This window comes from Bombus affinis, chromosome 10 (genome assembly GCF_024516045.1).
Source record: "Bombus affinis isolate iyBomAffi1 chromosome 10, iyBomAffi1.2, whole genome shotgun sequence".
Lineage (NCBI taxonomy): Eukaryota > Metazoa > Arthropoda > Insecta > Hymenoptera > Apidae > Bombus > Bombus affinis.
The window spans coordinates 10,133,547-10,153,685 of NC_066353.1; the positions used below are offsets into that span (position 1 = coordinate 10,133,547).

The 20,139-nt window shown below is 48.0% G+C and overlaps 1 protein-coding gene across 8 annotated transcripts in view; it reads right to left on the reverse strand.

The window, feature by feature from the left end:
* LOC126921030 (mitogen-activated protein kinase-binding protein 1) overlaps window positions 1–20,139 on the reverse strand; it is an 82,180-nt gene that overhangs the window by 29,892 nt on the left and 32,149 nt on the right. The window contains exon 1 of one of the 8 annotated variants that reach the window (XM_050732166.1): window positions 14,485–15,526. The exons of 6 other annotated variants lie outside the window; for them this stretch is intronic. In XM_050732166.1, coding sequence (XP_050588123.1) covers window positions 14,485–14,553 — 69 coding nt within the window. In that variant the 5' untranslated portion in view covers window positions 14,554–15,526. Of the gene's footprint in view, window positions 1–6,808; window positions 6,998–14,484; window positions 15,527–20,139 lie in introns of those variants that run through there. One more of the 8 variants, XM_050732169.1, reaches the window with a different exon arrangement.

Here is a 20,139-nt window from a genome sequence, read left to right on the forward strand (position 1 = left end):
TAAATAAAGTAAACTACCGTTATACGCAGATACCTTTCCGCACGCTGTATCGCGAAATATTCCACACGAAATGATTCAGAGCAAAATAAAAGAATTACGATCACAGTGAGCGAATTCACTCGAGAATAAAATAGTCACGGTCGCGCTATCGCGATCGTAATTCTGCCATCACTGCGATAAATCATTGTCAGCGATTTTCCACGTTGTCTCAGTGTCTCTGATTGTTTCTCTATGATCCGCGATCCAAGAATCGTCGTAAGCGGCAGCTGCTATTTTCGACCGGCTGCATAATCGATAACCGAGGACTCTGTCATTGCCTCTGACCGGCCTCGAGGCTATCTCGTCGAGCCTTTCGAGCGGGTGATTATCGAGTTGCGCGAAGATTCTGCGACAAAGAGACAGACACCGTGTTATTTATGGAGGAAGTTATCCGGAAGACAGAGAACGGCAGGGGAAGAGAAAAGCCAGGGCAAGTGGATACGCGACGCCAGCGTGGAAAATTCGCTCGATACGCCACCGGGGCATTGATCTGGAATGGCTCGCGAAGGCGGAGTTTGTTAATACAGCGTACTTCCGTTTTTTTCATGGTTGTCGGCAAAAGTTCAGAGAAACTCGTCCGATCGATATCAGCAACCCGCTGTACCGCGGCGTAACGAGAATCTTACGTTCCACGTTCCCCATCGGGAATCTCGTTCGAAGCCGAGATTCACCGCGTGTGGCCGGTTTCTCTAGACTCTACACTTCGGGCTAGCGCCGTCCAAGTTGTCCCCCGGGAGACAAACGCCGCCCTCTCCATCGTCTTAACGAATACGTGGCGCGTTCGATTCGTTGGTCTTTTTTCGCTACGAAAACGCCAGCCTGTCACGGTTGGCTTCTTAGCATCGTGCGATTTCGTCGACGACGAACGAACGCATTGCGCGAAACGACGTTTGAAAGGAGAAGCGAGCGCGCGAGGGGCCCCGGCCGTGCACACTGGAACTTTAGACCATGAAATTGTTTCGTCGTAAGACTCGTTTCGTGACTTTCGGTTGCCAGCGCGTGCCGACTCTGGCGAATCATCGGCGTTTAACCAGCTACGTCCACAGACTCGACGATTACAGGGAAAGATTCGCTATCGTCGGGGACGTATCTTCGACTCGAAAAGGATCCGCTGTTTGAGCGAAAATTTTCATCGGTCAAATCCCATTTGCATCGCTCAACTATACTCGAAGCGACTAGGTCTCGGTCGAAGTGACCAGTTCAAAGATAGAAGCACGGGCTATTTCTGGTCGAACGACTACAAATCGTTTCAACTCGACCGACACCGTGTGTCTACACGGGCGAATTCGAACAATTTAAAATCGATAGGCGAAAAGTCGCTGAACGTAGCAAACGAGGTTTTAGAAAGCAACAGCGCGTCTTAGCCGCAACAACTTGGTAGACGGTTCGCGACTTTCCTTCGGGCTCCGACGAAAAGCTACTCGCGCCTTCTCTCTCCAACGTTCATCCATCTGTCGATCGTTCGCAATTAAGTTCCATCGAGTCAAATTTGTCGCGAACCATCGTACCGTGTCGTCGTTAACTTAGGAAACCTAGCGACGAGTTCGTCTTAACGAGTGTTCTAATCTCGTGAACCGTATCTGCGACCAACAGTCGATACTCGAACGATTCTCAATTGGTCGTTGTTGTTCGCGCTCTACGTAAAGTTGGGCGACTGGCGCGAATCAGAACTCGAGAAACCGACGAACGTCTGACCGCTAAACCATTTAACGAATCATCGACGATCTATCGAAGAGAATAAAATTGCCAACGCAGAGATGGTGCGAGCCGTCGGGATACGCGCCAAACGACAGGGCGATTCGTCGCGGTTGCGCGATCGTTGCGTAATCGCAAAGTCCTCGTCGAAGATGACTCGTAACGGTATAATTAAGGGTGGTTACGCGCAACAACTTCCGCGATTCGAGAACGCTCCATCCGCGTTTTATGTTTCTTTGCAGGCAAAAACCTGCTCCCTTTTCCGTCGACTTTCACGATGAACGACCAGCGCGTCCAACGATCGTAAATCGAACGGCTGAACGAGCAAATCGGCGTTCTAGAAGCGGCGATCGCGTTATAGCGGCTCGATGCGATCTCCGCGCGATATCCGCAGCTTCGTCGGAGAATTCCATCGAACGAAATCGGCGGAGGTTACGCGATTTCGTAAGGGACGCTTACGCTCGTCTTACGCTCCGCTCCGTGGACAATCGAGAGATCGGCGTAGGCAGAGAGGAGAACGCTACCGCGACATTGGTTCGTCACGCGAATGACTAGCTCGGTTCGCGTGGGCGTCCGAACGATATTATTCGCAAATGTTCGGTGGAAAAAATCACGATAAAGGACAACGATAAAGGATAACCTGTACTACTCATAACCATTTTCACTGTATTAACGCTACAACTACCACGCCAGACAAATTGACTGGTTTTACGATTCTATTTTAAAATTCCTACTTCGTGTTATATATTTTTCCGCAATGATGTAACCACTTTCGCAACGATAACTAAAAGAATAATATAATGAATTTAATTTTGTTCTTTATGTATTCAAACTGAAAATAATTTTGTATCAATGCTACTTATACCAATACCAGTGAAAATGACTGGTACTTGTCAAAGTGTAAAAGGGTACTGCAATCTGTTTATCGAAGCCCAATTAATCAGTTCCCTCGTTTTGTACAACTTCCCACACGTTTTTCAAATTTTTACCGCGTGTCGTTCGATATGACGATATCAGTTATCAGGAAAATTCCGAATCGATCGCTAGATGCTAACACTAGAAATACCACAGCAGTCAAAATGACTGGCTCTAGAATTTTACAGACGTGTCCCTCGTTTAGGGATTCCAGATGGATTAATAATACGAAAAATCTACTACATAACATGGGATTGCTTCTGTAAGAAAGTAATAAATCGATAAATATACAAATATTCTATTATTACGTTTTTTTTAAAGACCAGTCAGTAATTTTCACTGGTTTTGGTAGAAATAGCTTCGTGTCAATCATCGGTAGTTCTAGTGTTAATGGAACTGTCCATCTCGTTGACCCTGTACACCGTGAAACCCATCTTTTTCGGCAATCGCATCGTCCTCGAGAAGCTTCTTGCAACGTACACTGTAGTTTTTATATTCATCGCGATTTTCAAACCTCCGTTCGTACACCTCTCTCCTCTTCTTTCCCTCTTTTGCGTATATTTGCGCGTGTAATTTACTTCTTCTAGCGTCGTATTTTTGTACGAAAGGATTTATCCCGTTAAGAGGACAGTTGAAGGCATCAGCGACGTTCAACCGACGACTGATTCCCATCACCGCGCGCGGTCGGTCGTAGGTGCAGTAAATCCGAGTGCTTGGTGGAGTTTATCGAAAATTTACTGCTCAAAGCGATTGGTAGACAATTACTTCGCAAACATCGCATCTTACATTCTTTATAAGGAAGGAAAAAAATAAAAAATTATTTAGAATTTAAAATGATGCCGCACTGATCAACTTCGCTGTGTTCGTTTGATGAGATCCTACGGATACGTCTCCGAGTATATCCTATTTGTATACTTTGATCCGAATCATCAAGATCGTGAAAATCCATTGGGGAAACTAAATTTTAGTTTGCATTATAAAGTTAGAATATTTGTTAAATTTGGATTTGCTAAATTTAATTAAGATTGACGGTACTTATTCACAGTGACGGTTAAAAAGATTTTCACAACAAAAGTAAGACTTGTTTAGAAAATAATAAACCGATACAGGCGAGATGCTGACAAACGGGTCAAACGTGATCTCTCACATCCGAAGGATACTTGGCGACTGAGATAAAAAGCAGTCGCAGCGCGCGTAATAATCCGCGCTTCGTGATAGAAGACGGTCGCCCGATTGCGTAATAATCCGCGCTTGGATGCAAATGGGTTAATAACAACGACAAACGTAGAGAAAAGTTCTTTCTACGTAAAAATGAGGAAAAATGAATTCTTCCAGCTGGTAGTAATAACGATGAAGGAGAAGGCGACCGATTCGAGTCCGACCAAAGTTTCTCGTTCGGTATTCGTTCGTGTCCCGGCGAGTAGATTCGTTCGTGTCGATGGTAAGTAGAGTGATCCGAGAATCTCGAGGAATTAATTCGCCTCGTTAAAGGAAACGAGTCTCGGGGGAGGGGAGCGCGACACGCGAAACGATTCGAGCTTCGGAGAAAGTATAAGTAATTTCTCGCGGGGTGAAACCTTGCATCTATGAGCGAGCAGCTGATCGATCGCCGCAATGACCAGAGAAAACCACGACAGGTAGAAAGGGAAGATCGGAGCATCGTTGTGTGCGATTAAACGAAGAACTGTGTCGCGCGTGGCGTACGAATATCTGGCAGCGTGTTCTCCGTAATTTAACAAACTCTCCAATCGTTACTGCGAGTCTAACGATTTTAACGGTCGCGTTCACGGATACCTCGATTCGGACGATAGCATCTCTCTTAAACGTAGAGATTCTCTCGATGGATTTTTTCACCACTAGAAAACTCGAGCTTGAATCGTCGATTTCAAGACCGATCGCCAACCTACACCGCACAACGTCTATTTGGTCCTCGTCCATCTACGACGAGTCCCAACTTTCTCTCGGTCGAACGCGTTCGATCGGTACCGGCGTATCGGAGCTACTAAAATCTTCAACAATTCGCGACCAACCTACGGAGACGAAAAACCAAGGAAATCTCCGTTGGATAGCTCGGAGAGAGACCTTGAACGAACATTCGGCGAGCAAGGCCGAGATTTGGGCTATTGGGATAGAAATACGGTGATTTTGTTCGGAAACGAACGCGCTAGTGGTGCCCGACCTACGCTCGTCGATCGAGAGGTTCGCTGGCGACGTACACCCATTGCGTTCAGCACCAGCACGGGACCATGGAAATCGTAACGCGGCGGATGTGGGCACGAGAACGCGCGTGCCACGGACTTCTGTCTATGTACATCTATGGTCGTTGGACGAAAGGTTTCGCAACGACCACCGTAGCCGTTGCCGTGGTCGTCGTTGTTTCGCGGAACACGCGCTGGAAAATGTACCGGTGTCGTAAGTCGCAAGGTGCGCGAGAGACCGGCTGTGCATACGAATGCCATGAAACAGCCGCCAGGTACTGGCTATAAATTTCACCTTCGTCGTTTGTCATCGGCCGTGGCGAGACGGTTATCTGATTTCCGGAGTCGCGACGACTTCGCATCAGCGCGCGATGTATCCTCGTCGGCCGATCGAAGCGATCGTTCGGGCAATTTCCTCGACAAAAGTCGTTTCAGAAGCGCCGTTTCATCGACGCGAACGCGTAACTTGTCGCGAAACCAGATCCAGTTCCCCGCTGCGAACGAAAAACATGCAAAAACAGCGTCCGCCGGTGATTGATCGCTCGCTGACCGGATATCGAGGTCGACGATATCGCGACGGGTTCGATGCATGAGGCTCGTTATCTCGACCGGTCGATTAACGATCGAATAACGCGCGCTTCTGGTGGAACCGGTTGCGACGCTTTTAGCGATGATCCAGCCGGCGTCCTTGCGCGAGAGCTACCGACACGTTAACGTACATTAGCCGACTTTTTTGCGCGTTTCCTCGCACAGTCGTCTTTCGTCGCGTGCCTCCTCTTCTCGGGGTCGCGACTGTACGCTTCCAGCGCCTCGTAACGTCCAAACGAAAGGGAAACTCGCGCAGGAGATCCGCGTCGTTAATTTTTCCATGGCGGCGGATCGCGATTCGCCGAAAGGCTCGATCCTCCGAACGAACGAGCGAGCGCGTCCCGCAAAGTAAATAAGCGAGTTCGAGATTTCCTGTTTGGTTAAGCGCGCGGCTTTGTTCGTATGTAGGTTGCGTTAAAGTCCGTTGCAAAACGCGGTATTTGTGCACGCTCCACGCAAGGACGACGAATAAACGACTGGTTCGCGGACCGCGGCTGTGTATGCAAATGAGCGTCGTTGCTGCGTAAACGTGTCGCCCACTTGACGCGACCGATATCGGCGCGATCGCGTTCCAAGCTCGAGAACCGTACCGATTCCACTCGTTTCGCAAACTCGTCGTAAACTCGTGTCCTCTTTTTGTCGACACCAAGTACCAACGAAATCATCAACGAAACATTTTCGCCGCTAAGCGGACGACGACAGTCTTCGTTTAACTTTCGTTTCGCTTGATCTCGCTTCGTTCCATCCGCGAAAACGTCGAACAGCGTGGAGACAGCGTCCGTTGGCCGTCGATGCCGAAACGATCGAGAAACCGCGTTCATCGAAATTTCTTTCGAAGTTCCGTCCAGGAAAGAGTCGAGGCCGGATGCCAGCTCGTTGATCCGGAAATCGTTTGGTTGGCAAGAAAATTGGCTTTAGGGAATCGATAGCCGAAAATTCGCAGGAATCGTCGATTCGAATGGAAAAGTTGTAGGGGAAGTCTGTTCTGGCGTACACCGATCGAGATAACGAGACCGACCCAGATCCGTCTCCAATGAAAAATCTGCTGTATCGCGAACTAGCGTGACCGATTCCGACGTTATCGCGAGTTACCGTGCACGTTGATACGCGTTACGCGACGTGTTCTAGCCTCTTCTTCGTCTTTCGCTCCGTTGCTTCCGATGTGAAACGCATGTCGCCAGTGTCGGAGATCGATCCACTAAGCAGCATGGTCGGCGAAGGCTGTCATTATCAACGCCAAATCACGTACTTTCGTCCGATCGCCGCCGCGATGAACACCCAATCACCGTAATTCCTCCTGCTGCGCTCCTCGACCTTTCGTCTTAATTCTACGTGACGCAATCAATAGCCAAAAGAAGAAAAACGTCTCTTACACGACTCAGCATGATTCGCGTTCCCACGGAACTTTCTTCGAATCGACAAAACGTCCTCAGTTGACGGGAGGTTCCATCGGGAGACGCGACCAGTCGCAGAAGCACCGAGGGACCAACTGACTGAGAAGAAAAGAACACACGTACGGACAAGACGTAATCTGCGAGACTAATGCGCTGAAAGCGGCTATAGTCGCTGCATCGCGATACACCGTACGGTGACGTAATGTACGACCGACGGAAGACAAGGTCTCCTTCGTATAATACGAAACATTACGCAACACGAGCCACGGTTCGACGCGACTCAATGAAAAGAGCCGACAAATTCGCGCCTCGATCAACGATGCCGTGCACGCGTCGTGCACTCTCCTCTCCAAGTCGATGGTCGACGAGCCGCGGCTCCGAGAAACGAACGCCCCAAGCTTCTCAACGGTTGCGATTTCGTTTGCGCAAAGTTCGTTAATGGTACAGTTTACTTTGCAAACTGCTTCGAGTTGTTCCAGTACTCGAGATACGGAAACAGTTTTGCCGTGACATAATGCAAATTTCGGTCTCGACGATCGCAATTTCCATCTACGGCGCGCCGGAATAGTCGCTCGTAATGCAAATTACACCGGTCGGCTGGCCGACTTTGACGGAGATTGCAACGGGGCATTCGGAAAGAATTCTCCGCTAACGGAAATCCTATTTTTTGTTTTCTTCTGCCAGCGAGAACGCCGTCCAGCCAGAAGACGTTTTAATAGAAAAACATATTTAACGATTCCACGATATCCTAGTCGAGTATTCGAGGAACGTTTTCCACGACGACGCGTGACTCGGCATGCGTAATTTTGCATGGAACACGGAGCATCGTGGAAGGGATAATGCCTGTGCATACGCAAAACACAACTCGCGACGATGAATCTTTCGAAGGACGTAGCTAATCGCAGCCAACGATAAATATTTAGCTGCGAGCAAAATCGTACCGCATCTTACTTCATCGAGCGGAAAGGAAAAGACGAAGGTAAAAGGTACGATTCAACGGATAGTTCGCGCAAAAAGATACAAACTCCGTTGTTTTGATCAAAACCGAGGAAATCCGCGCAAAGTTAAACTTTGGCGAGAAATTCGTAAATGTCCGAAACGGGTGTCGCGAGGTGTGAAAAATACACGGGACGTGCAGCGTGTTCTCGCGGAGGAATATACGACGAAGAACGGTTTCAAGAGTGTAGCTTTATTCGCGATAAATATTTATCGCTAAACTCGTTTGCAACGGCCGAGGTAGAGAAGGCTAATTAAACTGCTACGTGCGTAGCCAACTCCACGAGATAGCGCTTCAAATAATTCATCTCCTTGGCGCTTCGAAATTGCGCGATGCGTTCCACGACGTTCGAGTAGCATATTTTAGCGAATACAAAAGGAAGAAAACGATGCCTTCGAGCTTAACGCGATTGCTTCACGGGTCAATGACGCGTCCGTTTCTTCTTTCGTAGCGTCTGCGAGGTCCGACCGGCAGTCGCTCTTCTTGTAGGAAAAACTGAGCAACGTTCGCACGCCCTTTGCCAACGGGAGCGTGTAAAACGGTACTTGCTGAAACGCGTGCTTGATCGGTATCGAGCGGAATTTTTCTCCAGCCTTCGTCAGCAATATCCCAGCCGACAGATCTGCCGAACGCGTGCGATCAACGCGATATCTCGGATGAAAGAGGTAAAACTTGGAGAGGAATCGGGAAACGCGGGAAGATCGTCGACGGATAAAGCCAAGTTCACACCGAAGCATCTGGAAAATCGAGGGAACCGATTCTACCAGCGCATTTATCGCGTCGCGTTCTTTCCGCCAATGTGCCGTGCCTGTTAACCGCCTTTTTTCTGCCTTTTCATCGTGCCGTTTCCTCGCGATGGAACGAATCTCGGCCGTGAGCGATCGCTGCTAACAAGCGAAGTACGATAACTTCAGGTCGCGGTTGGAATAAAATCGGCCAGAGAAATTTGTTTGGAACGAGATGGGCTCCCGTTCGTTGCCACGCGCTGTAATCGATCGCGTACAAAATCATCAAGCAAGGTTTCTCTCTTTCTACAAAATACGACAAAAACGATATGGTTGAAAGCGAACCGGATGGCGAAGGGTGCGACTCGCACGAGGGCTGGAGGAAAGTCGCATGCACGTATACGTATTCGCGTTACCATAGCAGATCGATCTAACGGGCCATTAGGAGTTTCGTGCAAGACCGTTTTTCCCCGCGTGCGGCGCGTCGAGTCGCGGCGTGTAAGCCACACCCTGGTACAGTTATACCGCATCGGCGAAGAATAAGAATAAGCTCGTACGCGAGTGAGAAGGCTACCACGGCAGACACAGTCGACAAGCGCGTACAACGGTTGTTAAGCGAACGCCAGACACGGAAATTTACGCGTGCTTCGACGATAAACGCGGCTTATCGCGCCGTATCGATCGATTTATTCGACCGCTAACTGGGCCGATCGAATGGAACTCGGGCACATGCACCGCTGATTCTTCCCATCTTTCGATCTCGCAGATTACCGCGTTAATGTCCGCGATGTTTTCCGACGGCCGTGAGGCGATTAATCGCCCGTACAGCCCGCATCATCCTCGCCGAGAAAACAGCATGGAACAGAGTCGAGGAGAACGCGTTGGATCGGTTATCAACCGGTTGACCGATAAACCGCGTACGTTTCTGTTCGTGTAGGGAAAAGTCGTGTGCCATTTGAACTATAATTAGCATTCGAGAGTCGAAACTCCTTCGATGAACTTTCCACGACGCGTTCCTGTACGTTTACGTATTATACATCGACGCAGTCGTGAGAACAGATCTAATCAGGACCCATCGACTGGCTCGCTTCCGCCATGTATTCGATGTACCTATTTATTTGTCTATTTATCGACCGGTTAGCCGATCAGCGCCATGGACCTGGTGATTTAAGCCGCGTGTCCACTCGAGAATAAAGCTATTCCTGACTCATTCTGCCCAGTATTTCTCGCAGGTGGGCGTTCATAGCGACTATCCGACTCAATCGATCAAACAAGACAGCTACTCTCGATGCGGTGTCCACTCGCGAGAAATACTCTCGAGGGTAGCTCGTGAAACTTCTACCATCAAGCGGACGCGTATCTCTACTCTCCTTCGTTTCGCCATGGCTCGAAGCTTCATTCCGACCTCGGGGAAAAGCGTCTCGCGAAACAACAAAATTCAGCGATAAAGAAGGGAACGTACATCTACTTTGCCGTGAAACGCGCGCTTCGGCCGAGGATAATGGCCGCGTTGGTGCAGCAATGGCTTTAATTTACATTAAGGAACTCTATACGATGCGGTAGTCTCGCTGACCGCGACAAAAAGTCGGCTGCCTCGCAAACACGTATTTTCCTTCACGCGAACGCTTCCCGAATTCGTTCGCTCGGCCACGACGTCACTCGCGCGCTTCTTATTCGCTAAATAACTCCGTTAAAGACCCTCCAATGGATATCGTAGTTGTAATCTATAATCGTGCATTGTTTAGAGCGAGGTCGAGCTAGCCATTTCGCGTTGGAAATGTGTGTCTGTAAGCCGGGTTAGAAGGCTAAACGCTAACGCTAATGGTTTAGCTGGAAACGACGCATTTTACGAGGCGATGATAATTGAACGCCACACGCGCCCTATAGAAGGGACTCTGAACGTTCTTCGCCAAAAGTGATTCGAAGGAACTTGCTTCAGGTTCGCTAAATCGTATCGTATCGTACCGTTTATTAACGGAACGTATTTGACCATGGGACATTTTTTCTTAATAAGTTACGAAGTGGCTGCAGGAGTTTGCGGGCATCCTCTATAAATTTATAATAAAAATTAATTTTCCCCAGTAATTGTCTCACATTTTCTTTGTTCTTTGGGCGTTCAAATTCGCGTATTGCTCCGAGGTTATTTCTTCCTGGTCGGACACCGTTTTTTTTTTTTAATTATGTGACCGAACTTTTTGCAAAATTACATTTGGTCAGTTTTAATCGAAAGCCTTCTTTCTTAATAGCTCTAATCAACATGTTGATCGAATGTTTCAGAAAAAACTAAAATGTCGTGTATGTAGTTTATATAAAATTCGCCCAGTTCGTTCCTTCTAAGAATATTCGCAAGTATTCTCTGAAAAATAGCAGGCGAAATTTTCAATCCACAAGGTAAATATTTCGCGTACAGACATACACGAATATCAAATAGACACAGCTTAAAGACAGACATATCGAATCGTCATCCACAAGCCTATACAAGGCTTGCGTTTCAACGAAGCGGTATTCGCAGCAAAAAGGTCGAGGCGGCCAGCGTAGCGATTGGCACAATTAAAGATACGGTACGACGAGTCCGAACAACCGTACCTCAAACGTACATATATATATAAATATGTTTAACGTTGCTTCAACAGCGGAGGACATTAGCAACGCAGTACAGTTAACAGCAGCATACAATTTCAGATACATTGACGTAAAAGATATTGTTTCTCCTCGTGTTCTTAGAATGTACGTGGAGATTGATCGCGACGAGCAACGGCAGGACAGTCAATCACAGCTTAACACTTTACCGATCGATAGCCTGTTAATCGGTTTTTTGTCGCCGACAATCTTTCTCATTATTTGAGCAGTTAATTTGTTACTTAGTACTAAGGTACCTTGCTCAATTGCGTTGCTTTGTAAGCTTCCACAGTTTTGTACCAATTGGAAAAACGTAACATTCTCAACGAACGAAAAGAATGGTATTGGAGAGTTTAAACCGAAACAGAGCCGGCGCCAGGGAGAATCTGCGCCTGAGCTGCCGGTCGGTGCGTATGCTGTTAAACCGCTAGCGGTCGGTATAGCGTTAAGATCAAACAAAAAGAAAGAAAATAAAAGAAAAAAGAGAAGAAAAAGGAGTAACGTCACGTATCTTCTTTCGATTTGCAAGCGGCATATTAAAGTGGCATATTGAAAGCGTAATTCGCCAGGCCGAGCAACGCTCGATTGGTCGGTAGCACTGGGCGAGCTAGGACAGAGATAAAGTTGGAAACGATGCTGGTGCGTGGCAACGGTACCGAAGATAAACTGCGAGTAGAAAGAAGGCAGGTGGTTGCCGAGCCTGATGCAGCGTTCTCGCATGCCGGGGAAAAGGACTATCGCGGAAAGTGTGCCACGCGCTGCCTTTCCGTGCATTTTTGACGGGCTGGCTGCCTGCTCTCTACCGGTCGGGTGAAAATCATGTCCAGAGTTAAACTCGCGATTCGCGCTCGAAAGTTGCAAGGAAATCGCGAAAAGAGATTCGACGTTGAACGATCGATCGACGAATCGACGCGAACATCGATGTGCAACGAACCGACGCGGCTTTGTGCTTATTGCACGTCGATTTCAATTCGGTTTCGATAAACTGGCCGCGGCAGAGATGCGCGAATGGCTCTTTTTTCGCAAGGTGGAAGCAACGATCGCATCGGTGAATCGGTTGGCGCGATTTGGTATTTTTCACCGCGTGCGAATGAATGCGAATCATCGAAGCCTGGCTGTTATTAACGCGCTATCGCGAGGCTTTTCAATGGGCGCGCTTTTAACGTTAGATCAAACGGCAATATCGCTTCGGCGTGCACAGAGAGCAACGTTTATCGTGGCAACGATTTTCCTCGCCAACTTTTACGCAGAAACTTTTGCATCGGTCTTCGAACGAAACAACTCGATGGTTCGACGCTCGGTCGATTAAAATTAGGGAACAAAAGCGGTAAAATACGGCTGTTCGAAATCGAGAATTTCGTGCAACGAGGTCTATCGATAATTATAGCATCGCCAATACTTTCTCAACGAAAATGCGGTCTGTCGATAAATGTGGACGATATTGTACCGACGATACACGTTCATCCCTTTGAGCAGCTTGAAATATTGACAATATATATATTAATAACATGAAGGTATCCTTAAGGATACCTACTGATCGCGTACAGTGAAATCAGCGTAGTTGCAAAGGCCCCTTTCTCCCACAGAAACTGAAGTACGTACTCATACATATGCATACGTACACACGTCTATATTTTTCCAGTGCACGTGCATCGTAACATTTTCTATTCACAATTTACGCTTGTTATATTCACTCGTTAGATTCCTCGCTAGAAGACGATTCGATGCGAATTGTCTCTGTGAAATCATGGTCGTGCGCATCGAGCGGCGAAATTCAAACCGTCGACTAACCGTAGCTACGTAGCTCGTGCAGTTAACTTTGCTTCGTTCTTTCTACTCGCCGTGACAAAGAAAATTATATAACGAAAATTTGTGAAAAAAAACGTCCGCGTACAAACGAAATCGCGTTGCTCGAGCGAGCGCTGTAGCGCGATTGTTCGCGGTAACAATGTACCAGTTAACGCAGAAGGCAACGCACGCGCAAGTACACGGTTCGCCTTTACGCTTCGAAACCGGTCTTTTCTTATCAATCTCGCGGAATAATTAAACCCGTGGCACCGTTCGTTTGCCGGATTATTGCGCGGTAGTAAACTGCAACGTCATTAAACGAACTCATCCTTCTGCACAGTCGCGGACGTTTACTTTCATTTTGCTTGCTTCGATATTTCGGGCGACTGGAGGTTGTCGCCGGTAATTGCCGCCGGATTCGGTAACTCGTCGATATCTCGAAAAAAGAAGAACTGGCTTGCGGTAAAAGAATGCGAGATGCGGCGAGTCGAACCACGGAAATAAGATTTAGCGACAATATTATGGTACTTTCGACACTCTCTTTAACGAACTCGCCGACCAAGTCAATTTTATATCCAACCAGCCAGGCTATTCCGCCAAGATTACGACATCCAGGTGGAAGCGCAGGTAAATTTATCGAAACGTAATACGAAAAGGTACATCGGAGATCAACGACCGTGCAATAACTCCATTCACGTTGGACGAAATACGGTAATAACGCGTGGCGCCAAGTATGTAAATATATACGAATTATGGAAGGAGAAAAACCGCGCGATCGATTAATTCGCTTGCAGAGCGTTAACCGCGACTCGATTTCGCTAATCGATACCACTTTCCGCCGTGGACTACACGTTACGACCGCGAGCTGACACAGACTGGACGACGTCCGCGAGGAAAAGCAAAGCGAATCGTTTCCTCCGAGAGCCGGTTAACGCGAGGAAAGCGAGTTCTTTCAGACGTATGAATGGACACGAGGCCGGAACGATATCGGAAGTACGCGCGTTTACGTAATGCCGCGATGTTTCGACGTGAAAATGCGGCTAATTCGATACGCGTTCGTGATATAACGAGATCGCAACACCGTGTTGCAACCGTATTATTTTTCAATATCACGGTCGTTAATATTTCAGCGAATCGATAACATCGCTGCGATGAATTTTCTGGTTTTTCTCGAGTTCTCGACTTCTGCTGCAAGTTACATCGGAGCTTCTCAAACATTTCTCGTTTTTATCCTTTCATGCGACAGTCTCCGACTAACGGCATCTACTACCACCGAAGTGCAATTACGGCGGAATCGACGACATTCGAGTAAACTTTACTCGGCAAACGATCGCTGGAATTACGAGAAACGATCGTTATGCGTATACGCTGTCCTCGCGCGTCTGTCTAACGACGCGACAAGCTCCTCGACGTCCGAGAAGGACGCAAGCACCGGGAAAGGACGAACGATCGCAGAACACCGAACAGACGTAGCAAGAGATCGGCAGGCGTCAAAAGAAGATAATCGCGAGTGCGTGCATACGTACGTCGTAGGCTGGTATGCTCTCCTTGTCCCGTACCACGGGCGAGCTGTTCCTCGGAGCTATCAGAGCCATTTCTCCCGTGCAATTTTCCTCCACGGGTCCGTGCAGGGTGTGTTCGCGTGTCGTGTTTCTCGGTCACCGCGTGTCCCCGGTTTCTCGCATCTCTCGCCGTTTTCCCTCGACGAGCCTGGCTTTCCCCGTCGAGTCGCGGGACCGCGATGGAACATCAAAATTATCCGTATCCTTGCTGGCGAAGTGGCACGCGAAGTCGTTTCTCTCGTTTCGCCGCGAATCGTCGCTACGACGCGACTTTGACCTTCGTTTCGGATCGAGAGGTTCGGGCAACGATCCTCCGGTGGCTTGCCAGCGCACGCATCTTAGATCTCATTCCATCTCATTCCATCTTCCTCCCATTCAATTTGCTACTCCCTCTATGTTCGTCTATACGTTTATCACCGTGTAGATCGCGTGCGCTTGCCAGACACGGCGAACGATCGTAGCTTGGAAGCGTCGGCGCGGTGCTTCGCACGCGTGTAAATTAACCGAGACGTGTCGACGCACTGGCGTGCTTCCGAGACTCGCAGCGTCGCCGTAAACAGCACGAACGTCGCTCAAAGCATCTTCGATGCTAAAGGTGTCGGGAGAGCCGTTTCCTTCCGCTCGCGCATCAACACCTTCTTCGGTTCCAGCGACCTTTCCACTGGCCGACGAAATCGTTTCACGAATTCACGACACTGGCCTGCGCCAGACTTCCACGATCACTGGTCGCATCGAACAGAGGAAAACACCGTCGTAACCGGCCGAACTTAAGATCGAACGCGACGTGGCGTTTCAGAGGACCGGGTTAGTTGCGCAACGAGTCGATTTATAATCGCTGATAATCGCTCGCAGCGGCGATCGCGTGACCGCTAACGAGCCGGTCACGCAGAGAAAGGAAAACGAACGGGGCGACCGGAGATGGAAGGAAGAGCAGGAGGAAGAAGAACGACGGAGGACGTCCGACTCCGAACTGAGGTGTTCTCCAGGCTACCGCTCCGACCGACGATCGTGTAACCCCACTCCCGAGACCGTGACTGTAACGTATATCTGCCACTTGCCAAGCCTTTAGCCGACGATGTCCGTTCGATTTTCCCTCCCTCCCTCTCTCTCCCTACTTTTCCCTCTCGCCACATTTTTCTCCTATTTCGACGTACGTGGTCGTTTCCGATAGTCGACCGGTGCGAAGAACCGACGAGGAGGCTTCCACGGAAGATGAGAATAGCAGAGCCAAAGATCGAGTTGCGCGTTTCGTGCGTCTCGAAATTCGCGCTCCGACGAGAATCACTCCGACGAAAAGCTTCGTTACTCGATCGTGGTTTCTTCTTTCTCGCCCTTGCTGCTTGGAATTCAACGACGATGTTTCATGGCGACATGCGACGATCTTCGGTCAACCATTCCCGTGAGCGAGGAACCAGACCCAAGTATGCGAGTGCGTGTTCGCTCTTATCGAAACGTTCCTCGCGTCCTTTCAGACTTTCGAGGCGGTCCACGTAATGAAATCGTGTTCTCGATCGTGTTTACTCTAGGATCCTACGTGGGCACTTGGCTCGTCCGTCCTCGCTCGTTAAGGACGGCGAATACGAAATCTCCACCCACGTTGGTGAAACGATTTTCGGCCTCCCACGGTCGCGGTGAAGCGTGATTCTCCTCTTGCACCTCCACCTCCGCGTGTGGCCGTTTTGTAACGCGACGAAGCATCGAAAGGGAAAGTCCGATCGGTATTGAACCGGCGTTGACGAGTCGCGGATTAAAATCGCGGCGTGGAAGCGTCGGGTGAAATTGACCGACGACGTAACTCGAATTTGGCCTGGTTATTGCCGTGCAATTGTAGGCTATCGATTCAAAGGAAGAAAGTAAAACTCCGAAAGCGAGATCGCGGCTTTAGATTGAAACGGTCTATGCAACCAGCGGATCGCGAACGAAAACCGGAACGCTGAATATGTATGCCCGAAAAATCTTCTCCCGCCGGACGAAAGCGAATCTGTAATTTCTGGATTTCTGGCGCCGAAAGTAGGCGGCTACGTGCGCCACGAGCTGGTCGCGTAGCGTTTACTTTCGACTACACGGCACACAGCTACAGCGCGCGTTATCACTACAACTACCGATAGTTAACACGCAGCTATTTCTATCAAAACCAATGAAAATGACTTTTGAATGGTCTTTAAGAAATACGTAATAATGGAATATTTTTATATTTATCGATTTGTTACTTTCTTACAGAAACAATCCCATGTTATTTAGTAGACTTTTGGTATTATTAATCCATCTGGGATCCCTAAACGAGGGTTGACACGTTTATAAAATTCTAGAGCCAGTCATTTTGACTGCTGTGGTATTTCTAGTGTTAACATCTAGCGATCGATTAGGAATTTTCCTGATAACTGATATCGTCAATCGAACGATACGCGGTAAAAATTTGAAGAACATGTGGGAAGTTGTACAAAAGGAGGAAACTAGTTAATTGGGTTTCGATAAACAGATTGCAGTACCCTTTTACACTTTGACAAGTACCAGTCATTTTCACTGGTATTGGTATAAGTAGCCTCGATACAAAATTATTTTCGGTTTAAATACATAAGGAACAAAATAAAATTCATTATATTATTCTTTTAGTTATCGTTGCGAAAGTCGTTACATCATTGCGGAAAAAAATAAAACACGAAGTAGGAATTTTAAAATAAAATCGTAAAACCAGTCAATTCGACTGGTGTGGTAGCTCCAGTGTTATCGTGCGAACGTATCCTATACGTTCGATATACATGGCACGTGTAGCCACGTTCCAGCATACTTGATAAATCTTTGAAACTCTATTTTCTCGAAAACGAAACGCAGAGAAAATATCATTCCCGTGTTCTCCTCTTATTTTTCCACGGAGAATCGCTTGGTGTGTGCTTCTAGATATACGTTACCCGGCCGTAGCTTGTACGCGTGAAACGGACGTCGTTTGTTACTCGAGAACCATTTAAGCGAAGTTTAAGCAATGGAAAAGAGAAGTGGAAAACTTCTTTCGGAAGTGGAAGAGAAAGCCAAACGGGAACCACCGTTGCAATTTAACTTCGTAAGTACCTGTTATACGATCGACGGAATAAACACTACTTTAGGAAAGTTGCGCCAAGTAATTCGGACCAAACTCCATCGAGGTCGTAGGAAAATGTGGGAGTTGCCGGTATCGTTGATAAATTCGATCGGCGAACAGTCGGACATCGAGCAACGCAAATACGCATATGCACACACGTAATCGCGGAGAAACGACGTCGAGTTATTTAGCCCGATGATGTAATCGAGTTGCTCGTCGATTCGATGAACCGCCAAAACCGTGTACGTACGTTCGTCGAAATTTACATTGGAACTCGGTAAGCCGCCAGAGAATCGACGGCCGATCGACGTACGTTATTAATCGGTGAGCCGAGAACGTCATATTAGCGCGCGTCATACGGTCGACGTTTTGCAAGGGAATCGCACGGTTCGTCGATGGAAAGGAAGCAACCGAACGCGGTCTCTTAGCTTTCGGAACGAAGTTATTTGAAGATAAAAATCTCGATACGTTACGCTATTTCTTTTACGGAGAACGGAAGAATCGGCCATCTATTTTCGTTCGCGTGAACGCGTATTCGGCCGGGCAACGAACTTGAAACGCGAAAGGGGACGAACTCGTGCAAATCGAGGATGGAACTCGCGCGACTAGAATGGAACGACCGAATAATTAATTCAAACGCTGATCTCCGTATCCGTCGTGCGGAGGCAACGTCCCTTCCGCTTCCGCGATGGGAAATTCATTCCTCGGAGATTCGCTATCGGTCGAAATTCGCTCGATACGTTCCTCCCCTTTCCCAATGGAAGCTTCTATCGAAACGATCGAATGGCCGCCACGAATTATTTTATGGCACGCTTTAACGACCAATGCCACGTGTTAATGCGACGCGAAAGCTCGCAGATTAAGACTCAGCAAAAAAGAAAGAGAACGTAATGGCAGTTGGCTGGGATTCTTGCGCAGTCGACCACGTTTCTTCCTTTTACGCGCTTCGTAATAAAAAGCCGGACGCTGATGAACAACCCAGGTTACCGTAAACTGTTTTGTTTGCTAAACGCGAAGAGCAAAAAGCTGAAACGCTACAATTAAAGAAGATCGCTTGGTCGCATTTTTCGCTCGGAAATGTTCCAACTCGCTTTGTCCCGATTCGTGCAAGTTCGATGGAGCAATCGTGCCACTTTTAACCATTCGCGTAGTACACGAATCCGCTTTTGCTTGGAATCGGAAGAATTATAAGCGTTCGGGTATCGTTCGAAAAATCGTAGGTAAAAAGCAAAGAAAGGAGGAGGAGCTGGTCGCGTGATAAGAAGCAATTTTATTAAAAGCCGACTACAAGCGAGTGGTAAAAGCCCGTGACACGCGAGAGAGGATGAAAATGGACGCGAAAGGGCTGTGATGGCAGACAAAGGTGTGTCCCTTATTGGACATTAACATCCGATGTAATAAAGTCTAAAAGGTTTTCCCGGGTCATTGGCACGAGATCGCATGTTTCGTTCAGCAAGCCACAATGTTTTAACACAGTGCACCGTTGGATGCAAAGTTTGTTCTCATTTGTTTTTTTTATCGATGTTCTAATAAAAATGTTAAATTGTTCGATGGGGCACTTTTTACTTCAAAGTATCTTCTATTTATCGGTTATATTCCAAATGCCCTAACTGTCAATTTTCATTCAATTTTTCCAATTGTAAGAAGTTGTAGCGCTCCGGTCACCAATGACCACCGTGGCGTCACAGGAGAAACAGTAATGGGTCATATATTACCAACGTGGCAGTCAAAGTGTTAAACGCCCAGGTTGCAGAATACGCGTTTCATCTTTACCTCGGATATTAATTCCTTCGTTCTTTTAACTGGCGCATCGTCGACGAAAGACGAAAGAGCGAGAGAATACGGAGAAAATACCTAGCGATTCCTCCAAGTATCAGAGATATCGATCGATTGAAAGTCGGTATGTAAACGAAAAGATCGGTCGCTGAGAAGGTAGAGGAAGAACCGACGTTGTGTCGCACCGTTAGACGAAACAGGAAATCGCATCCAGCCACGGGCATGTGACTTTCCACCTGTCACACCTGTCTGATCGATGTTTCGAAAGAAGAAGAGGGAGAAGAATCGATGGGGAATTATTGTCGAAATTTCTTTGACGCCAAAGTTGACGTAACTTTCAATAGAATTCGGTGGATTGGAAATTTTTGAAGTCTACGTCACGTGGTACGACCATGGACCGAGTTGTTGGCGATTAGTGGAGGGGCAGACGGATTTACGAATGACGAAACGGATGACATTGGTCCTTCGAAGAAAAAGTAAAAGCAGGCGGTTCGCCGGGTAAAGTGTGTCGACTAGGTCAACGATCCGCACCAGCTGCGAGCGGCATACACCTGTTTCGCGACTGCATCCCGACGAATTTGTCGAGGTCTTGGTCAGACGGAAACGAGTTCCGAATTCAGGACCAGATTCGGACTTCTGAGTCGCAGACTCCTCTGGACCGCGATCATTTGGAAGTCAATGGCAACGACGAAATCGCGATATTTGCAAAATCGTCGGAGAAAACCGATTTAAGATTGCGAAGGCCTTTGCCAAGCGCGCTCTCTTTC